Source organism: Lemur catta, chromosome 4, assembly GCF_020740605.2.
Source record: "Lemur catta isolate mLemCat1 chromosome 4, mLemCat1.pri, whole genome shotgun sequence".
Taxonomy (NCBI): Eukaryota; Metazoa; Chordata; class Mammalia; order Primates; family Lemuridae; genus Lemur; species Lemur catta.
The window spans coordinates 57,266,920-57,288,554 of record NC_059131.1 but is presented as its reverse complement, the minus strand read 5'-3'; the positions used below and the strand labels follow the sequence as shown (position 1 = coordinate 57,288,554).

The 21,635-nt window shown below is 52.1% G+C and overlaps 1 protein-coding gene across 2 annotated transcripts in view; it reads right to left on the bottom strand.

Annotated features, from left to right (window-relative positions):
* The window catches only part of TET3 (tet methylcytosine dioxygenase 3), a 101,218-nt gene that overhangs the window by 78,914 nt on the left and 669 nt on the right, over positions 1-21,635 (bottom strand). Inside the window, exons 2-3 of one of the 2 annotated variants that reach the window (XM_045549892.1) lie at positions 20,711-21,435; positions 6,635-6,691 (exon numbers count right to left, since the gene is read on the bottom strand). In XM_045549892.1, coding sequence (XP_045405848.1) covers positions 6,635-6,691; positions 20,711-21,013 — 360 coding nt within the window. In that variant the 5' untranslated portion in view covers positions 21,014-21,435. Of the gene's footprint in view, positions 1-6,634; positions 6,692-20,710; positions 21,436-21,635 lie in introns of those variants that run through there. The other variant, XM_045549891.1, reaches the window with a different exon arrangement.

Genomic DNA, 21,635 nt, shown 5'->3' with positions numbered 1-21,635 from the left:
CTGGAGCTTCCAGCACTAATACAGGAGCCCCCATGCCACCTTCATCCCGTGTCCACGCTGCCTAACTGTGCAACAGAAGCCATGGGTTGGACCCCAGCAGACAGCCATCTTAACCAGGCAGCCGTCAGCATTTCACAAGCTTCCCTAGGTGATTCTGACACAGTCCTTGGCCCACACTTCACAGAGCATGCCCTCAGAGGCCTTCTCTGCTCAGTCTAGGACTTACAGCTGAGCTCAAAGCACAAGGGGCAGGCCTGGGGATGGGCTGAGGCCATGAATAGCATCCTAGGATGGAGAGGACAGTAGCAGAGAGAAGGATCCACAATGCCAGGAAAAACAGGATGGGCACCTCTTGGGCACTGCCTCCAGCGCACCACTGAAAATCCGTTTCTGTATTCCCTCCCCAGAGCTCAGGATGTAGGGCAACAACAATCCACGTTGTAAAGGCACAGTCTCCCCTCTCTGGGTCCAGCAGGGTCTGGTGCAATAGGGGGAACCCTCTTGTGTCACCACCTGAACTCGTTCGAGCCCGCAGAGAAATGACTTGGCCCAAGGGTCACACACCCAAGGGAGAAGGTGTCGCAGAGGGAGTTGGTCTGGGGATCCAGAGAGGATTCTTAGGCCAGATCCCTCCTGGGGCTCTCTCTGCCTCTATGGCTCTTCCCTTTTCTGCAGAGTGGCCAGCAGGAGTCAGAGATGGAACCTTCCTGAGGTTCCTGAAGGTGGACTGGCAGGAAACAGCTCCTTCTGAAAATTCCATCTGCTTAGCGGGGCTGGGCACCAAGGCCTGCAAGCTAGAAAACCAGACTCCTGAAGATGGGGGTTTCGGGGAGGCAGTGAATGCTGCAGAGGAGGCAAAGCAGGAGAACTCAGTCCATAGGGCACAGAGCTCAGGAGCAAGCTGCAAACCCTTGCAATGCCTTTGTTTCCTTTGCAAAGCCCATGAGGTTAGGATTACACAGGAAAAATGCTGGGAGGCGGGGTTGAGAAATCCAATTACTTAAGCACCAAGGGCACAAGAGTTCCAGGCCACAGAGGTAACCAGGATTTGCTTAGACCCTAATCTTCCTATCCTTGGAATGTTTGCCTCTTAAGGAACATTTTTGTAGCAAGACACTTTTATACCAACTCACCTCCCTCTCCACTCTCCTCTAGGATGAGGTGGCCAGGATAGAAGGAAATTCGTATCTTTACTTTTTTGCCTAATCTTTAGCATCTCAAACAAAAAGGCCAAAGATCCTCGGCAGGAGGAAGTAGAGGGAAGATGGCCAAACTCATGCAGTCAAAAATATTTGGATGTCTATCCTTATAGAAATCAGGGCAGAGTTTGTAATCAGCCGCCAGAGGAAAAAGGCTACACCTCTAGGTTATTAAGAGCCACTGAATGGAAAACGCTAAAAAGTCAAGGTGCCCTGACTGTGGCAATGAAGCTTTTGTCTCTTGCAGGGCCTTCAGGGGGCTCACACTCCCCCATCAGACTCCCAGAGGTGAAGGGGAAGACAGGGGACATCCTTGTCTACAGAAGCCAAGATGCAAGTAAATCTTTCAGGGCACTCCGAGAGAATCTCTGGGGCAGAAAGATCTCTACTCTTCCAAGTGTTGACTCTGTCATAAAGACAGAGGGTACAGAAGAGCAGAAAAGTGATGTCCAGAAAGAATGGAGAGGCATCAAAAGAGACCCTATGCTCTTTGAGAAGCAAAGTTCCAAAGTAGTGCTTAGATCTTACTTTTTGTCCAAACTAAATAAATAAATAAAGCAGTGCTGTTCAGGGTTTGGCCCATAAACTGTTTATCACCAGACCACTGCAACATAAATACAGGAAAAAGAGGAAGGCTTTAGAAACCGTTAGAGCAATTTAAAGCTACCATGCTATACAAAGGCATGGTCACTAGACTGGCCTCACTGAAAATGGCTCAGAGACCAGTCAGTCCGAATGGTGCTGAATTCCCGAGGTGAGCTGCATGTGCTGCAAGCCGCAAACTAGCTGTACAAAGCAGAACTGTGTTTTAGTTTTGCATATCAAGGAAAAAAAACCCACACACATCCCAAGAAACAAAAACTGGTCCTTCCCCAGATTTAGTTTGAGAAAAACTCACTTGGAAGGCAACACCTTCACTTTACAGAAAAAACTGAAGTCCCACAAGTCCACAGACACTAAGTGATCTCTCCGCTGCTAATGACAGAACCCAAGAGTAGGACCAGAGTAGGAAACAGAGAGGAGAGAAACTACCAGCCGCACTTTCCACCCTCCTCCTTTTAGCCAGTGAATCTCACTAGAACCCCCTGAAGAAGTCAGGGCTGCAGGAACCATGAAGCCAATTTAGGGTTCAAGGTGAACTGCCCAGGAGCAGTATTTCTTTCCAGAAATACTGTTATCTGAATCTCAAACCGAACATGTCTAAAGCCAACACTTTCCATTCAAAACTAAGCTCCCTTCCCCATTAATCCATTTCTGACCCCACTATACTAACCTGTCATCGCTAGATACCAGAAACACTAACTTACTGAAAACAAAGCTGGCATATTGATTCTTCCTTCAAAGTCCCTTGAGGTTTGCTGAGCCAGTGAGAAAGCAAATGTGAAGAGCTGGGTGCATGTGGGTGAGGAGTTTTGTCCGCCATGTGCAAGTTCACAGCCCCAAACACAAAGTTAAGGTCAAAAGTGGCTTCAACACATAAGAAACAAAAACTGGCAATGATGGTTTTCCCATTTACAGTTATAACTTTATAGGTAATTTAGTCAGTGTCTTTTACTTCCAATAGTTTTGTAAGAATCAAATAATAACTCTAGCCCAGGCAACCCAGGAGACTCTGTGTCGGAAAAAAAAAAAAAAAAATCAAATAATAATGATTTTTCCATTTTGCAGACCTGATACTGTACCTGGAATATGGCAAATGCTCAATGTAGAAAGAGGAAGAAAGGGAGATAAAGTGAATGGAGATGGGGTCACAGCCCTGCATAGCACATAATCTATAGATTTTAATCGTCCAAGCCATCCCTGCCCCCTGTTTGCCTAAAGGCTTCCCAAACTAATCCAGATCTTTCTCAGAAGCTGCAGAGATGCTGAGACCTCAGCTAACTGCCAGATGCCGGGTGTGAGAGGAAACGAGGCCAAAAGCCTAAGAGGTCAGGGGTAGGAAAGGGAGGACTTAAGAGGATTAGGAGACCCAAAAGCTGAGCCAAACCAAAGCCCCTCCCCACAGTCCCTGTCCCCAGCTAGGCAAAAACCATTTGCTGCTACAGCTTGCAGGTATGGGAGGGAGTTTGGCAAGACCACAAAGCCCACTTCCCAGCACCCAGCCCCTCCTCACTGGGCCCAGAAAGAGGGTGGTCCCTGAGAGCAGGAAGGCTCTCCCCCGGGCTCACCTACATGTGTATCTTGCAAACCTCTCTCCCTCTCCTATGACATTAGGTGGGGGGTGGGGGTCGCCAAGGAGGCAGAGCTGAGATTCAATCAAGATCTGGGATTCAATCCTGTTCTTATCACGGACAGGGGAAGCCCCTTCTTTCTTTCTCTCCATCCCCAAACTCAACTCTGGAAACCCTTCGCTGGGTTCCTTTCCTGCTCTAGCTTGACACGCTCATCTGCTTCCATATCTCCCAAGTTCACTGCTGCTTATAGACACACCTAAGAGAGAAGGGATTCCCCCTGAACCCCCATAAAGAGCTGGAGAGTGGGAACAGCAGGCAAAAAAGAACTAGTGTGAGTGACCCACGGTGTTTAGAAAGTAGAGGATCATAGATCCTTGACAACAGGGCACTTCTGCAGTGGCCAAAAGGAGAGACAGAAGGCAGAGATCCTGGGCACAGTCCCAAAATAGTTTCCCATCATCCTCAGCCAGTTGAGGGTTCCCATGGGGCAGAGCGTGGGAGCCGCGTGGGAGCCCGAAAGCAGGGCGGCCTGGTGCTCTTGGCACTGAGCACTCACTCTGGTCTAGGCTGCCAAGGAGGAGGAGGCAGCAGGAGTGTCTGCTTTAGCATTTCCTTGGGATATCATGGGGTCGACATGGAACACACCAGACATTAAAGCATCAACTTGCATTTATCAGGCTCAACTCTGCCTGTGCTAGGCACTATGGACACCCAGGCATCAAAGATATTCTTGAAACCCTGGAAGGACTCAGCACATGGTAGATGTGCACATTCCCATTGCCTACTGGATACCATTCACCCATCTTTGTGAGAATACAGACTAAGACACCCTCTTTATCCTGTGTCCCAGAGTGTTGGCCTGATCTCAGAACAAGCTCGTACACCAGACACATCTTCTTACACCACAACCTGATAATGAAAGAGGATCTGGCAAAACTGCCTCATCCGGGGTATGTGGGACACTGCAGCCATCTGGCCACCCAAGAAAACCCTAAGTGGGGGGATGGTGGCACCAGGAACTGGGGACTGAGACTTGAGCGTTTGCCGGCAGTGCCTAAACCAGGCCGAGAGGAAGCTATGATTCTCAGACAACTGAACAATAAAAACAAGCACAGACACAACCTCAGAGCTTTAAAAACTCAGCCAGCTCAGGCCCTACTCTGAGAAAGGGGTAGGCGGAAGGCTTGTTAGGAGAGCTCCATCCGGATTTTCAAAGCGCCCCTGCCACATGCCCACAACACTAAGGGCTAGGCTAGGGTATCAGGCTGAAAGCCTCCAGCAGGACTGCAGAAAACTGGCCTCCATCCTGGGCCAGCAGAACGCAGGCAGGGAGATGCAGAGAACACACTTGGAAAGAGCTGAAGAGAAGCAGGTCTGCCAGGGAAAGCCATCACTACAGCAGGAGGGGGTGCTTTCGGGAGTAAACAAACCTGCCAGCCGTCCTTTCTCCCAGCAGAGAGGGAAGCTCTGGCTGACAAGGCTGCAGATACAGAGGAGGGAGGGGACTGCCCCCTTCCTGAGCCCATCTGTCCTCATCCCCTTGGCCTTCTTTCCCCAGGCTGGGGGGCGGAACAGGTCTACCTCGCAACACCATACTCCTAGTGTGATTACAACTTCTCTAGTCAGCAGTGGGAGGCCAGGGGAGGAAGTGGAGGTGGAACCTGGGGGTTCTGCTCCAGAGAGGAGCATGGAAAAGAGCGTGGAGTGAGAGCTGGTGTGCGGTGAGCTCACTGCTCTCTCCTCCCCACCCACAGGTCGCCAGCATCAACCATCCTCTGCTTGCCCCCAGGCCTCCCCCAGCCTCCTCCCAGGTGATCACCCACCACTCCCAGTCTCACCCAAGCACGCCCAGCGCTCCAGGGGAGTTGATACCACCTGGCTCTTCTCCTTCCAGGAAGCTGCTCCAAAAGCAAAATTCGCATCCTCCCCCAAGCACTTTCTTGCCTCAAGTTCTTGGGACAAGGTCAGGGAACTACCCAGGCCTCCTCCTGATCCGCCCTGCATCCCACATGGGGAAGAAGAGCCCTCCCTGCCGGCGTCCCCGCCCCGTCAGTGAGGTGGCAGGATGCCACTTCCAGCACCTCCACAGAGCTTCCCACAGCTTTCCCAGGAGGCGGGAGGAGGATTTCCAGGGAGGAGAGACTAAGAGCATCTGGGGACACTAGCACCTCACCCACTGCTACCCAGCAACCAGGCTCCCCAGCTCCCCAAAGACTCCTGGGGCTGAGGGGGCAGCTGGGGCTGAGGCAGAGGCAGGAACAGGCTTCCTCCTTGCGAGGAAATGTCCCTCATGGCCTGCCCCTGCCCACCTGTCCCTACACTCCTTCGCAGCCTCTCTGCTCTTGGACTTGAGAGGCAGCCACACAGAGCCACCTCCCACTCTGTTTTCTCCACCCTGGGCCAGCAGAGGATACTGCTGAGTAATCTCAAACTCACAGCGGGTCCCCAGCCCTGAAAAGAGGGGCAAAGCCCAAGGAAACCTACTGGTCAGGTCCTTGCCAACCTAGAAGGAATATCTGTGGTTTCCTAGTAATAGCCAATACTCCACCAGACTCTCCCCTACCCTGCCCCAAATAACCCAAACCCCGCCCGCACGGAGCAGCTCAGTGCCCCTTTCTCTGCTTCCCACGCACCTGGGAACACTCCCTTCCCAGTCCCCCAGACACCAAGCTTCGCAGAGTAACAGCAGACACCCAGCGGATTCCCAGTCACGATGTTGCATCAGCCCCCACCCTACCCAAAATATCCTCACCCCCACCACCTCCTCTCCTCTCCAGCCATCTCCATGGTGACAGCAGCATGACTAATGACACCCTATCAGCTTCAGACTCAGGAGCACAATTCTCCCTCCCCCTTACACCCCCCCCCAAGGATTTCTGCAGATTGGATGCAAACCAACAGTGCCAGGGACATTCTCGAGAGATTTCCAGAGGCAGGGTGGGGAGTGGGTTGCATGTCTTTTAAAAAAAAAAAAAAACCAGTTCAACAAACCAAACCCCAACTGCACCCAAACCATCCAGCTGAGAAAGCAAAAAGAATCCAAACAAAACCCACACAGGCCTGAGAATTCATTGGCCGCCCACACCCCCGCCGCCCCTCCCCCTCAGCTGCTGCTATACACACAGTGGGAGATTAAGGGATCACCAGAGGAGACCCTTTATTTTTATCCAATCCAGTCAAACACTTCGCCGCCACCACCACTACACACACACACACACACACACACACACACACACACACACACACACACACACAAGGTACCTTGACAGCAGCTCCTTGTCCCCAAGGCCCGGCTCCTTCACCAGCCTTTATTTCCACCTGCAAAAGAAGCCAGAGAGACGGATGAGCTAGACTGGTACCAGAAAAGAAGCAAAGTCCTGCTGCTGCGCCCCCCAGCACCACCGAAGGGGCAGGAGGAGCGCGGGAGGGGAGGGGGCCTGGGAAAGAAAGGCTAGCAGGGACCATCTTCCTGCCTCCAGCTGCCTCCTTCGCCTTCCACTGTGTTTTTGTTTTCCTTGCGAACCCTCCTGACATCCAAGAGGACACTGCCCCTCCTGCCAGCGTCCGGTCTGCCCGGCGCTCCTCGCCCGCGCCCCTGCCTCGCGCTGCGCCCCTACCTCGGCCGGCCTCCCCCGGGGCATCGGCCGGCGGGCCTCCCATTATCCCCGCCGGAGGGAGCGCACGGAGGGAGGCACTGCAGAGGAGGCGGCGGCCAGCTGCCGGCTGCGCTCCCTCCCCGCCCGCCCGAGCGGCTGGTGTGCGAGGGGCGGCGCGCTCGCCAGCCAATCCCCGCCCGTCCCCGCGGCCGGCCCTGCCCCCGCCCGCGGACCTGCCCAGCCGGGAGGCGGGGGCCCCCGCCGAGGGTGCCGCCGAGCCGCGCTGGCTGCTTCCCAGGCCCGCCTCCCCTCCCGGGCCCGCCGCCGCTCCCTGGCAGACGGGGGGATCCCGGGGCACCCCCGCCTCCTCCCGCGGGGACCCAGAGGGAAATGCCCAGAAGGCGTCCTCTGCACCTCCAGGGTCAAAGATGACAGACTGCGCCTCCGGGTAGGGCAGACGCCTCCGGGTAGGGCAGACGCCGGTGGGATTCCCGCTCCCGCTCCGCCACTCTAACCCCAGCATCGTCCTAGCTGCCGCTGTGACAACAGCAGGAGGCTCAAGAGCCCTTTCATTTCCGAAAGAAGAAAAAAGAAAAAGCCAGGCGACAAGAACGCTCACCCCATTTTGCAGATGAAGAGACAAGTGAAGCGAACTACCCAAGATGACACGGCTAGAAAACAGCAGAAGACCTGGGACTCCAAGCCAGGTCTGTCTGGCTCTCAAAACCACACTCTTAACCATTATGCAGTTCTAGTACCCCCCTCCCTCCTTCTAGGAGCCCACATCCCCTGTGGCTCAAAGCCTCACCAGGTCGGCTTTGCCCTCCCCAGACACGCACCCACCCACCCTCACTCTAGGATCACTACCCCTGGTGCCCGGAACATACCCGACCCAAGACAGCCTCCCCACACCCCCCCACAATGGCTTCTCCTCTCTTGGAGAGGCTACAGGAGGTACCCCCCACATCCCAAGGGCCCCCAGACCTCAGGGCTTCCCATCTCCAGGAAAGGCAGAGGAGGCGGGGTGGCCCAGACCCCAAGAGCTCTGGTCTTCCGCTTCCCAGACTCTGAACCTTTGAAGGCTGCAACACCCAGGAGACTGAAGGAAGGGGCAGGTCAATGAGAAAGAACAGAGGGGGAAAGGAAGGCCCTGCAATCCACTCCTGGACTGAACTCCTGGCCTACCTGGGCACATCCTTCTCTCCCCCAATCCCTCCCTATAGCTGAACACCCACAGCTTCCACCTCCCAGGAAGGAGACTTCCACACACCCACCAATTCCAGATCCCAGCACTGCCTGGCTGGTTGTAACTTACCTCTGTTAGCCTCTCTTTGCTCATCTGTAAAATTGAACTACACATAGCAGCTACTTCACACGGTTGTGAGGATTCCTGTGAAGAAAGGCAGCACAGTGTCTGCCACACTGTGGGTGCTGCTAGCTACTACCACTCTGAATTTTGGGGAGAGCTCACTGGGTGCTACTTCTCATTCTCACAGATGAATAAGCTGAGGCCAGAGAGGAGACATGACTCATATGAATAATTAGGATGTATGAGAGCCCCTGAGCCTGTGAGTCCTTCCACTGCCCACTCCTCCCCTGGGCCCCAAGAGGTTACTCAACAGGATGAGCTGCCTTCGGAGAGACTCCAGGAGGCACCAGGGCCCACACCTGCCTCCCCCTGGGGACACAGGGTAGCCCTACTGGGCTCCTCCCAGGGCAGTGAGGGGAGGCAGGTGACAAAGCATGGCAAGGAACAGTGCCCTAAGCCGTGGCTCAAGGTGAACAACTGGGCTTTTGCATCCCTCTACTCCTACCTTGACCCAGCCCCTCCTTTATCCTGGTTCCCCAAACCTCGCCCCACCCACCTACCCCACACAGTCTGCTGCTGGATGAGAGAGATGAACACTGCACTAACACTAACATTAGCCCTGTTGCTGCTGGGCTGCCACAGTCTATCAAGCCCCTGCTAGGACCAGGCCCTGTGCCAACCACATCGTAGGATCATCTCATTTGACTTACTCCACACACAACCTCATCCCTCACAGGGAAACAGAAGGACTTAGAGATGTTACTTGTCTGTCCGCACAACTAGTGAGTGGTAGACTGGAATTCAAATCTAGGCCCTTCTCATTCCAATTCTCTAAACTCTCTCTCTGCCAACCCCAGGAAGATGCAAAGAAGACTGAAGTCACTTGAACTTGACCACTTCCCTTTAAGCCCGTGGATCTGAGAACAGTAATGCTTTCCTGCCTCAGAGACTTCCTGATGCTCCTCCTTCTGCCTGGATCCCTCTCCGCCTCCCCCACCTGGCAAGCTAATGTGGTGCAAGGCTTAATCCAAACATTGCCTCCCCTCTGCATTTCTCAGATCACCAACACCAAGCATCACCCACTCCTCCCGGGTCCTCACAGAGCAGGGTACTGCCTCTTCCAGGGCACCGGTCACAGTGAAGTACAGTTATTTATTTATATGGCAGTCCTCCCCACGTGGGCAGGGGCCCTGTCTTCCCCACTTTACTAGGCTCTGCAGAGCTGGAATGTGCTGAGCTGAGTTTCTGCACAAGGAGGGTGGAGAAGCAGGGGGCCAGACACTGAGATGTGGAGGCCACTCTCTTGGTCAGCCTTCTCTCTGAGGTCCCCAAGGATCTGGGGTATACCTGCTCCTGGAAGGGCAGGACCTGCCATGTCTGAACTGTAGCCAAGTCCCAGACTTGTTCAGCCAGCACACGTCTTCCTTACCAGCCCGCAGGAGCCACAGAGCCAAGTTCCCACCCCCCATCCCTGCTCAACCCATCTCACCATGCTAACTCAGCCCTGCCAACCCCACCCTGCCCTCCAGCAGCCTCAGCTACCGCAGTCCCCAAGGCAGTCCACCTGCTTCTGTCCCCATCTCACCCTGGCCTTGTTCCCTCTTCTGAGGCACCTGGAACACCAGGGCTTGAAGAGTCACACAGGCACATGCCAGGGCCACTCTGCCTCCAGCCAGGACACTCTCCCCCACTTGACCTTCTTGCCAACTCTATCTGTCCCTTTTTCTACATTTCAGGCTTCACAGTGATCAACTCAAAGGTACTTGGGACCCCTCTGCATGGGGGCCAAGGGTCCCCCGCCATCTTCCATCATGAACCCCAGTCTCCACTGCACTCCCAGCAGGAGGAATGGGGTCACAGCCCTCCCGACTAAGAGGTGAATGGATTCACCCACTTTTTGGACACACAAAATGCCCCAACACCAAGAACCTCAGGAACACAGATACCCACAGGCCAGATGCCACACAGTTATACAAAGACCAGGGAATGCAGACACATCCAGACACATATCCAGGGGGATTTGCAAGCGCATCAGCGAAGCACCAACCCCATGTCAGGCCCCACACCTGCAGCATGATATACGGTACCTTATTTAGTTCTCAGAACAAACCAATAAGACAGGAACTATTCAGGCCCATTTTACAGGTGGAGAAATTGGGATACAGAGAGACTAAGCACCTTGTCCAAGGTCACACAGCCAGAAAATGACTAAAGTTCTCACCACCCCGTCCCTTGCACGCTGCAGTCAGGTCTGCTCTGTATAGTTCTACAATTTTCACATCCACCTACCTCTTCTAGAGCAGGCAGAGGGTAGAGGGAGATAGGCTTCTCATCCTCCCTCACCATGGCTGTGTCCTGAATGAGGTCACTCTCCACAGGGCTTTACTTCAAAGCTCAGTTCAAGCCCTGCTTCCTCCAGGAAGCCTTCTCCAGTTACCCCAGTCCTCTGCCAGCCTGCAGCACTTCTAACATTTCTCATTTGACACTTGATACTGCTATTTGTCTCTCTGTATGTGTGTCCTGCATCCCCAACCAGAATGACTGGAGTCGTGCTTCTCCAAAGCCCTTGTGGGGTTTTGCCCAACATTCACGTGTTGAAGGCACTTGCAGTCAACTATGAGGGAAGTCTGTGACCTCCTTCCCTCTCCATCACACAAAGGATCCTGCCAAAAAAAACCCAACACCCCCTCCACCTTCAGAGCCTATGTTTGAAGTCCCTGGTGTCCACGCATCAATTTCCACCCAAGTAATTGCCGCCCATCACACACATCATCCCCTATATTTGAAACTCTTTGCGGTTGTCATGGGAACTGCCTTTGCCTTCATTCACTGATCAGGCCTCACAATTAGCTTTGGCAGCGGAAGTCTGTGTCAACGGCAATCGGCAATCGCGGGGAGGGGGAAGCCGAGGAGGAGCAGCAGCAGCAGAAGAAAAGATGCTCCTCCTTGCAGATGGAGCAAAGCCAGACTGAACCAAGGCACCCAGTGATGTCCAAGGGAAATGAGTCAGAGCCAGCCAACAACTCCATCCTCATGCTTCCACACCAAAAAACCGAATGCACCCGGGGCATCCCATGCTGACAGGAAGCAGTAGACACTCTGCCTATAACCCGCATCCCCTCCTAGATGCTCGTGAGGTCTTATATTCTGTGAACCTCATCAGGGTCTCCTTTCCCCCAATTCAACAGCCTTGGACCACCACATGCTCCAGGATCCAAGCAAATGACAAGGGACCATATGCTGTTGAGAAGGTGGGACACGGATGCTAAGCAGTTCAGAAACCTGAGGGCAGCCTCTGCAGAAGACTTCCAAGAGGATTAACACAAAGCATCCAACCTTCCACCTCAAGGATCCTCAGGTGGCACTCAGCAGTCCATCTGGGTCTTTCCACACCCCTGCCACCAGCCACGAGCATTCAAACAGCATTTCTACACACTGAAGGTTTGGGGAGACACCTCCCTCCTCCTGGAAGTCCCTCCCATCCTTCACATCTCACTACAGTGAAATTCTCAACACACGTTCCTTGCCTTCCCTGTTAAAAGGTGACCAGTCTCTGCCCTAAAGGCGGCACTCCCTCACAGCCCTACCAGACTGTACTGTAATTATTTGTTTCCACGCTTGTCTCCCTTCCCACACAGTGAGCTCATTAAGGACAGAGTTAATGCTTCCCCCTTTACCAGCAGCTCAGGCTCAGCGTGGCACCTTGCAAACAGCCAGTCCCAGGCAAAGTGTGCTGAATGGGGCCAGGAAGGCAACTTGCATGTCCACAGGTCAAAGCAGATGGTGTTCTTCCTGTGGAAACTGAAGCAGCACCAGAGGGAGGAGCTGCCCTCCTCCGGTATCAGGGACTTTGTAGGTCCTGGGACCCAGGAAACATACCAGGAAGGTGTCTCTCCCCCTTGTCCTCCTAGCACCAGCTCTTCTCCCACCGCCCCTCAACACCCCCCCACACACTGCACCCAGCCCATCCAGCAGTGTGAACACAATACAGACAGGACCCAACCCTCACATAAGAGGCTGCCATCCAAGCTCCTCTGGGGCTCCAGGGTCATTCCCAGCATCCTTAAGGGAACTGGGGCACCCAGAGCTTACCCTTAAAGGGAAGATCAATAAAAGTAAGACCAGAGGAAAGAAATAAGACCGGAGATAGTCTCCCCACAAGAATGGCTGGGAAGTGGAACAAACTCTACTCTAGTACTTTGTTACTTGTTTTTGACCCAGCATCTCCACACCTCCTTCCTCAGGCTTTCCCCACACTAATTAGGAGGGCAGAGAGTTATGAGGACACCCAAAGTCTAGCCCATTCCCTCAAATGACTCCATCCAATGCAACTCCCCTTCCATTCTAAGAAGCTACAATTGCTGCTCTAATAGCAGTGGGAAGTGCATTGTTTTATCCACTAACTTCCCAGTTAGGTGTGGGGGAGGTAGAACACAGCAGCGTTAGAATTTGTACAAGTCACAGCCAGCGGTGCAGTAATAGAGCCACCCAAGAGCACCCCAGCCTGATGCCTGTGCTACCTGAAGGAAGCAAGCAATCCCCAGACCTGTGGTCACCTGAAAGCCAGCCAGTTATCCACTCCGGGCTGCTGGCTTTCTCCCTCCACTCCCCTCAGTGATTAATAAAAACTCAGGTTATCAGATTTCTTATGTGAATGGCAGGAGACAAGACCACCAAAGGGTTTCTCCACTCCAGGTGTGACAGCAGCCTGCGGCAGAGGCCCACAGCAACCCTAAAGGACTCTCCCAGAAACAGCCCCCTCAGGCTCAGAAGGAAGATGAAGGAGTCTCATTCCAGAATGCTCTCTCTTCCTGAGCATTCTACTTTCATTCCACAAGGGAGCGGTAAAGAAGTGATGGGGAACAGGGCAGAAAGTGACAACTGCTGAGACCTGGGATGTGGTCTTCCAACCCACCCAGTCGCCACACTACCTTCTCCAGAACAAGACAACCCAAGACAGAGAGGGGATGGCTCTGGGTGGGGCCCATGAAGTAAGTCTGGGGCTAGAAATCAACATGAACAAGGTTCTCCAGGGCTGCTACTCGAGGCTGCAGGTGGGGAGGAGTCATTCCCCCCACCCCCCTCGCTAAAGATCCCCAGAGAGCCTGTCGGTGGAGGGCCACACCTCACTCTGTTGTTATTCTTTCCCCCTCAGCAAGTAAGTAAAACCCAGCCTGTGCCTTCAAGGAGAAGCAATGAGCTTTGCAATGGGTCAGAACCCAGGAAAGTATTGTCCCCTTCCACAGACCTCACCACTTACCCTGGTGTAGGGGCCAGGACCCTAAACCAAAAAATCCTAGATAGCAGCCAACCTAGCAGCTATTTCCCCAACCTAGAGCGAGGCCTGGGTGAGGGTTCAGGGACCACACAGGGACACTCTGCAGCCTGCAGCACTGTCCAGCAGCACTTCCTGCAGCAGTAGAAATGCTGTCTAGCTGCACTGCGCTGTCCAGTACACAAGCCACTGAACCACACGTGGCTGGCAATCACTCGAAAGGTGACCAGTGTGACTGAGTTACTGAATGTAATTTAAATTAATTTAAATTTAAATAGCCATCTGTGGCTGACAGCTATCATATTAGACAGCTCAGGTACAGCATGCTTCTTAAATACAGGGAAGTCATGAATACTCCTGACAATACTCCTGAGAATTAGGTCTAACATTAAGTCTAGAACTTGACCAAAACGTTGCAGCCTAAGAAAGATGTTTCTTCTGCAGTGTAGTCATCTAAGGAATACGAAAACAGACCTGATATTACACTTTACATATGCTTAGCAAGAGACCACCAAATATGGCCCCTGCCCCTTACAGAGGGCGTCCTCATAACATCCCTGCCGGTCAGCACCCAGACATGTGCAGGCACCGGGAACACAGGACCTCCCAGAACTAACTCTTCAGCTGCAAATGTTAAGACAATTGACTTCAGTTGCCCTACTATTAACTTTCACTCGCTAATAAAACTTCTGCGTACTCCTGCTCATGAAGGAACTGGCCTCCTCTTGCACACAAGATTTGCCTTAGCCTGTGTTCCTCTACTCATTAGCAAGCTGAACAGCCCTGTTTCCTTCAATTGTCCTACATGTGACCACTCCAACAGATTTCAAGATAGGCTGTCAATATTCTTTTTAGAGTTTTCAGTTCTTTCTACCTGCTAGGAAGCCAGGATTCATACATTTCTTTTATAAAACAAGTACAGGACTTTGCATTTACTCTGATTAAATCCCACTGAGTCTTTCTAGGGCTCACTGTAACCCCTTGTTCTATCATTCAACTTAGTAGCTGTACCACCACCACCCACTGCTCTGACACACCTACTACCTACATCTCACACAAAAAGGGCACACATGCCCCCTTTCTAAAGTAAAGGGATAGAGAAAGAATACACATCCCTTCTGCTCCATAAACCTCCAGACCCTTCCAGGAGACCCAAGAGTCCATGGACACACCCGTCTGCACAACCAGCACCATCTACTACTCTCATGGGGCTCTAACATCCTGAATCAGGTGCTAGTGGCCAATAGCTCCTGAGATGCCTCTCCTCACCGTCCTCAGAACAAACACAGAAGTTCCCAAAAGGTTTTTCTGATAACTCACTAGACTAGAGGGAAACAAATTCCAGAAGAATAAACATGGAATAAGTCTCAAGAGGGTCTTGTGTCCCTGGCTTACAGGGTAAAAAAAAATGGGTTGGGTCGTCCTCTTTACCCTCGAAGGCAACTGGAATTCTCTGTCTTTTCATCATGACTGATTTCTGTCCCCTTCTCTAGTCACAGAAGTGCTATAGACCAGCTCCTCAAACTCTCCTGGACATACAAATCACCTGCGGATCTGGTTCAAGTGCAAACTCTGATTCAGGAGGCCTGGGGTAGGGCTGGAGATTCTGCCCTTCTAACAAACTCCCAGGTGGTGCTGATGCTGCTGGGCCCTGAGTAGCCAGGTGGAAGTGAGGCTGTGAACCATTCAGGTGCCCCAAGATTCAGGTGAGTGATTTGCAACAGGAGAGTCCAGTAGGTGCCCATCGCTTCAGACTCTCATCTGCACCAGAGGGTCTCCATGCTAACTACACATCAGATACACCTAGTGAGCCCCAGGCCAATTTGGTCCACCTAAGATCAATTAAATCAGAATGGGGTTTAGGACCCAGACACTGGTGTGTTGCTTTTTTAAGTTTTCCAAGTGATCCCAATGTGGAACCCTGATCTACACAGTTGATAAAAAGATTGAACAGGGTAGTTGCCGGTGCTCTCCTTTCAGGATGACTTTAAGTCAAAACCTGGACCTCTATATCTGTATGGCAGGAGATATCATCATTTATTTGCAGAAGTCTAGATATGTCACATTGTGCTGCTCTATAAAAAAACCACAGGTACCCCCAAAGTTTACCACTTGCCTTTCTAGTCTCACAAACCATCTTTTTCACCACCACAATCATCACATAAGGAAGATTGTTAATCTGTTCCAGAACTGTCAAAAACTGACATCAAACTTATGTGCTTATAATTTCCAAAATCTTTCTGAAGTGGGACTTTTTGCCCATCTCTGGTCTTTTGACCCTCTTTCAATCATCATAATTCCAGAAAGATGGAGATTCTGACAGCACATCTGAAGGTGTTCTGTAGGGAACGAAAAACTCAGACTCAGGTAGGGTAGCTGGCTGGCTCTTGGTTCCCAACTTATACTTTCTAACACGACATGGACCCAATGGCTGCTCACTCTCTCTGTTACTAGTCATCTCCCCAAAGTGGTGGGCCTGCCTCTTCCTTCTGGTTCTTGCTGGGAATATGTAAAAGGCACTGTCATGAGCAGTTCCCACCAGCTTCAGCACATTCTGGCCACTGGACTTCCTTATGCTGCTCTCTCAGGGGCTCAGACCACTCCCGAATCTGCCTTCTGTGCTACGTACCCCTTCACATAGGGAGCATGGCCTTTTACCACCTGCACTCATGATACAGCAGCCCACGCAGCCATGCAGACGGTTCAGTCCTTCCACTACCTTCCTCCTGAGGCCACCATTCATGACTGTTCTATCAGCACTTCCTTTTTAAAAAGCAAACTTATCCCCCCAGCTAACTTCCCTTTTAGTCTTTGGCTATGGGCTTAAAAACTGCTTGCATTTGAAAGACAATTTTCTAAGATCTACAGTAAACACTTCCCCTTGCCCAGCCTTCTCTCGGGCTTCACAAATGCAAAGGTGGGGTCCCTTCCTTTCTCTGAAGGCTCTCATCACTCTATTTCCCCAGGCAATTCTCCCTTCATTGCTGGGTCCAGCCAGCTGCAAGCATCCCTCCCTTGCAGCCTCTCTCTTCAGCAAGACAACTCCCAGCAGGCTGGGCAAGGATGCATCAGGTGTTCTGATGCTGCTGAAAGACCCCAAATTCCAAAGAAGCTTGTCTCAAATCTGGCAAAGAAATCTCTTTCCGCCACTAAGTCCACTTGGCCAAGAGCTAGAAAGTGTTCTCACACCATGTAGCTTTTCATTTCTCTCATTTTCACCCATAACGTTCTCAGCCATGCTTCCAACCTTAGGTGTACATTTTTCTATACAAGTTTTTCTTCATAAAGGGTTCTTCTCCTCCTCTATCATTTATTTACTTCCCTCACCCACAGGCAACTTTTCAGTCAGGCCTAGGGCCATGGTGGCTCCTTGCTCCTCAGGGTCCAGCCTCCTCCCCCTGCAAAGAGGTGGCAAACTCCTCCCTTCACCTGGCCCTGTGGTTCTGTCCCACGGTTCTTCCACAAGCAAGCCAGAGGATGTCTTGAGATAAATGTTTAATTTGTATCGCATCTTTACAACACAGAGACTGACACTAATGCACAGTTGTTATGCATAAAGATCAATTCTTTTAACATTCTAGAAATGTTTTGTCACCATGCATTGATTACCTACTATGTGCTATATTTTATCTCATTTAATCCTCACAACAACCCTACAAAGAAGAGTTACCCCATCTTACAATTGAAAACCAAAGATGAAGAGATTGAGCACCAGTTGCCCAAGATAGTAAAGACACAGCACTCAGTTTCGGTTCTGAGCCCTACTATGCCTCCACACTCACCAAATCCTACTTTTCTAATCAGCCATCTTCACTGCGCTACCAAGCCACCACTCAGCTAAAAAGAATGTGAAATCCAACAGCCTCGACATCAGCCTAGGATCTAAATCCTTCCTGGAACTGAGAAGGAAGACCACAGTACCGGAGTGAATTCCTTCAGGTGTGTCACCTACAGATGCTGCCAACCTGCCCCAACCTCACATCAGGACCCAGAGAAGCAGTCACCAGCCCCGATGGGGACCTGTCTTTAATCTTAAAATGCTACCCTTCTCTGGGTAGCTGGATTCCCTGCACACTGCCCCAAGCCCACTGGGAAAGAGTGAGGAGCAGGGAAGATGGAAAGCCCAAGATAATCTTCCCTCCCTTACAAAGCAGCTGTCAGCAGAGAGCTCAAAGGAAGCTCCAAAGGCTGCTGGGAGAGATGAAGAAAGGATGGAAGTAAGGAAAGGGTGCTCAGAGCAACAGCACTGCTCTCACAAAGAAGAAATGTCAGTCAGCAGAGATGCAAGTATATAGTTTTACTTCCAAGAGGCTCCTAGGATGCCGCATCCTGCCCTACCTGAAGAGTCAGGGCCAAAACAACTTCCACAATCCTGGGACATGTACTACATGGCTGCTAAGATCTAATGGTCAAGTCCTGGCAGCTAGCAGTCCCCAGCAGCTGCTAAATACTAGGCTGCTCCTCGGAGTGCATCCATTCAGGTAGTCAGCTTTGCGACTATGCCAGAGATATGCCCATTAAATGTAGTGTAGCCTGGACAGTGGCTCCCACGCTTTCAACCTTCATGGATCAATAAAAAAAAAAAATTGTGGAGACAGACACTAGTTAACATTTTGTATTTTACCAAGACTTTTTTTTTGAGACTGGGTCTTGCTCTGTCGCCTGGGCAAGAGTGTCGTGGCACAATCATATAGCTCACTGCAGCCTCCAACTCCTGGGCTCAAGCAATCCTCCTGCCTCAGCTTCCCGAGTAGCTGGGACTACAGGCATACACCACCATGCCTGGCTAATTTTTTCTATTTTTTTGTAGAGACAGGGTCTCACTATGTTTGCCCAGGCTGGTCTTGAACTCCTGGCCTCTAGTTATCCTCCTGCCTTGGCCTCCCAAAGGGCTGGGATTACAGGCATGAATCACCATGCCCGGCCTTAAAAAAAAAAAAAAAGTAGATCTACTTTCTATCAACACGTTCACATCATGAAAGAAAACACATTTTAAACATCCAGAAGTAGAAAGGACCTATCCTTAAAAGAAAGTACTACTCTGTAATTCAAAGAAAGTTAACTTTATGAAAAAACTCACCCCATTGTCTCCTTTTCACTGCTTCTCCAAAAGTGGAGAACTCCACCGTGGGCCAGCACTACTCCACAGTACAGATCAGTGTGTGCACCCTGACAGGCCATCCAGCTGCATCTTACCCGATCCTGGGAGCCTACATGGGGCAGCTGGCCATGGCGAGGTCCACAGGGATGCAAACATTTCTCAGCGGGATTGTCTCTAAGCGTCAGCCAACCCAGACCCACAGTATCTCAACCAAGACCACCCGGCAGCGTACAAACAAGGATGACAGGGCCCTGGCCTCACTCCCAGCCCCTTTCACGCAGGTATGCCCCGCTCTTGCCAACAGAGGTACTTAAACACCATACACAAGGGCCATTGGTTCCAAGAAAATCTAGCCCAGAAAACTCAACATCCTCAACCCTCGGTTTTGATTATAAGAGGAACTGAGACGAAGGGGGTGGGGGAAAAAAGGAACACTAGAAAGAAGGAAGCAAAGGAATCAAGCTTTATGAAATAGACTAGGCAGGTCCCTCCTTACACCAACACACCAGATCTCATGCCCAGAAGTAAAGCCTACCCCTGGTCCCGCCTCCTTTCAATAGTGACCCACAGGGCAAAGAACCAGCAGGATGCTAACTCCCCCAACACCAGCAACATAAATAGGCTGGAAACCGCCTCCCGGGCTGGGGTGGGGAGATGCAGATGTGATCCAGATGTCTGCTTTAATCAGAGACAGGGAAAACAGGGCTCCCAGTCTGCACTGCCGGGGTCATGACATACAGCTTCCACAGGGAGTGGACAAGAGAAGGTGAGAAGGGGCAGAAACATCCAGCAACCCCACTTCCCTACCCCCAACACCTGGATCTTTCTTCCTGGCCACGGGACCACAGGCCCACCAGCGCGCGGTACAGCTCTGCAACTCAGCGGTCAGGGAAACCCTGAGCGCAAGCCGCCAGCCCATTGCAGCCACAGGTGCCCCAGCCCTCAGAAGCACAGTAGTTCCCAGCCCAGCTAGAAGGGGCTTCAAAAACCATCAAGTACAACTCCCAAGGGGAAGACAGGCACAGAGAGGGGACTGAGTTGTCCGGGCCCTTGGACAAATGAGTGGCAGAGCCGGGGGAGCCCTGCAAACAGCGCAGGCCTCCGTCTCTGTCCAGCGCCAATTCTGCTGCCTGGAGCAACCTCAGCCGCTACACCACTCCTCCTAAGCTGCTCAACTTCGCTAGTCCCTACTCCTGCCAACTCTGCGCTGTCGCAGCTGCCACCAACCTCAAGTCAGCAGTCCACCACCAGAATGGAAGGGAAAGTCGGCCAGTGCAGGGTCACTATCTCTTCCTTTCCCTCCCACTCCGACTCCGGTTGCTCTCATCCCAACTCCTCCCTCCTTCTACCCTGAGACCCACCAAATAAAGGGAGTACTCCTACCTGAGGTTGACAGCATCTCAAAAGTACATCATTCATTCGTGCAATTAGTATCTGAGTGCCTACTACCTGCCAAGGAACTGTGCCAGGTCCTCAGAACACAAATAAAAAGTCTTTGACTACAAGAAGTACTGAGTACATTAGGGAACCCAAATCACGGGTTTCTCACTAAATTACCAGTCTCAACTGGCTCCCTTGCCATCTGAGGAAAATGATGGTACCCAAGAAAAGATGTAGGGAAACGTCCCACTCCATCAGGGGAGCATAAAACCACCCTGTCACTCTAGAGCTCTCTCCAAATCCATTAGCCTCCGTCCCTTATCTGACACCGTCACTGGCCAAGTCACCCAAGCATTAGTGTGACCTTGAAATACAAAATCCAAGGCTTCAAACAGCAGGACAAGAAAGTTCTAGAGATAAAGCTAGACATCAAAAGCAAACATCAGAGATGAGAGTGCTAGCTCACAGCCCTCTGCGACCCAGTTACTCTCATACAATGGTTAGCCCTGCAAAGGAACCCAAACCACTTCCAATGTCAGTTACACTCCTATTCAAAGCTGTACCAAAATGATCAAAAATGGGAGAATGGGCTTAACCGGACAAGCCTTCATCAAGACTGTGGTGATTACAGCGCCCTCAAGGAAGGCAAAGGGTAGCCTAGCAAGGGCCAGCTTACCTCCTTGAGAAGCCCCACTTTTTTCTTCAGCACCTCACACTTGCGCAGTTTGCAGATCTGGTGTGTGCGACGGTTGGTACAGCTAGTGCAAGCCCCGCAGTTTTCCAGACGCCGGCAGGGCTCACAAGTACCACACCGTTTCCGTTTCTTTCGCCCATCTCCGCCCCCTCGGAGTTGGGGGTCACTCCCGGCCATGGAGAGCCCAGGCCCCGCGAAGCCCCCTACCATCACCTGGCCCTGAGGAAAGTCATAAAGGCCAGGCAGGTCTGGCTGGACCGCCAGGGGCACCTGAAACTGGCTCATGATGCTGCCAGAGGTGAGGGCATAGGTGCCGGGGCAGAACCACAGTCCAATATCCTGCTGCCAGCAAAGGCCACCAACAGGTCCTTCTCTCCTAAAACAGTCAAGAGTCTACAGGAATGAAGAAGCTTCAGCCTCCCAGATCGGTGCTTCTTCTCCACCCCTCTTCACCTCCTCTGCAGCAGTCTGATAGGGCTCCGTTGGGGGCCACTCTCCCACCTGCTGGGGCCCAGGATCTGGAGGAACACACCGGCAGCAGCCCCCAGAGAAAGGATCATCTTGGCTGGGTGGGTCCTTCACCCTCACCCACCCTGAACCCAGGCATGAGGTGAGCGGGTGGGTGTGTGGCTGGGGCAGGGTAGGATGAGGAGTTTCTCCTCCTGTATTTTCCTCCAGGGTCAGGACGATGGAGAAGGCAGCGCTGCCTGAAAGAGAGACAGAAAGGGGAAGCGCATCACTCAGTGCTCAGGGACAACTTTCACGTGTTACCTCTTCCTGCTTCTGGGAAGAGGAAATGGGGGAAAAGAAGGGGCTTGCTCAAATGAAGTCCTCCCCAGCACCCATTCCATGAGGGAGGCGGCCTAGGCCTGATGGGTTGCCGAGGGGCCTGGACGACGAACTCACG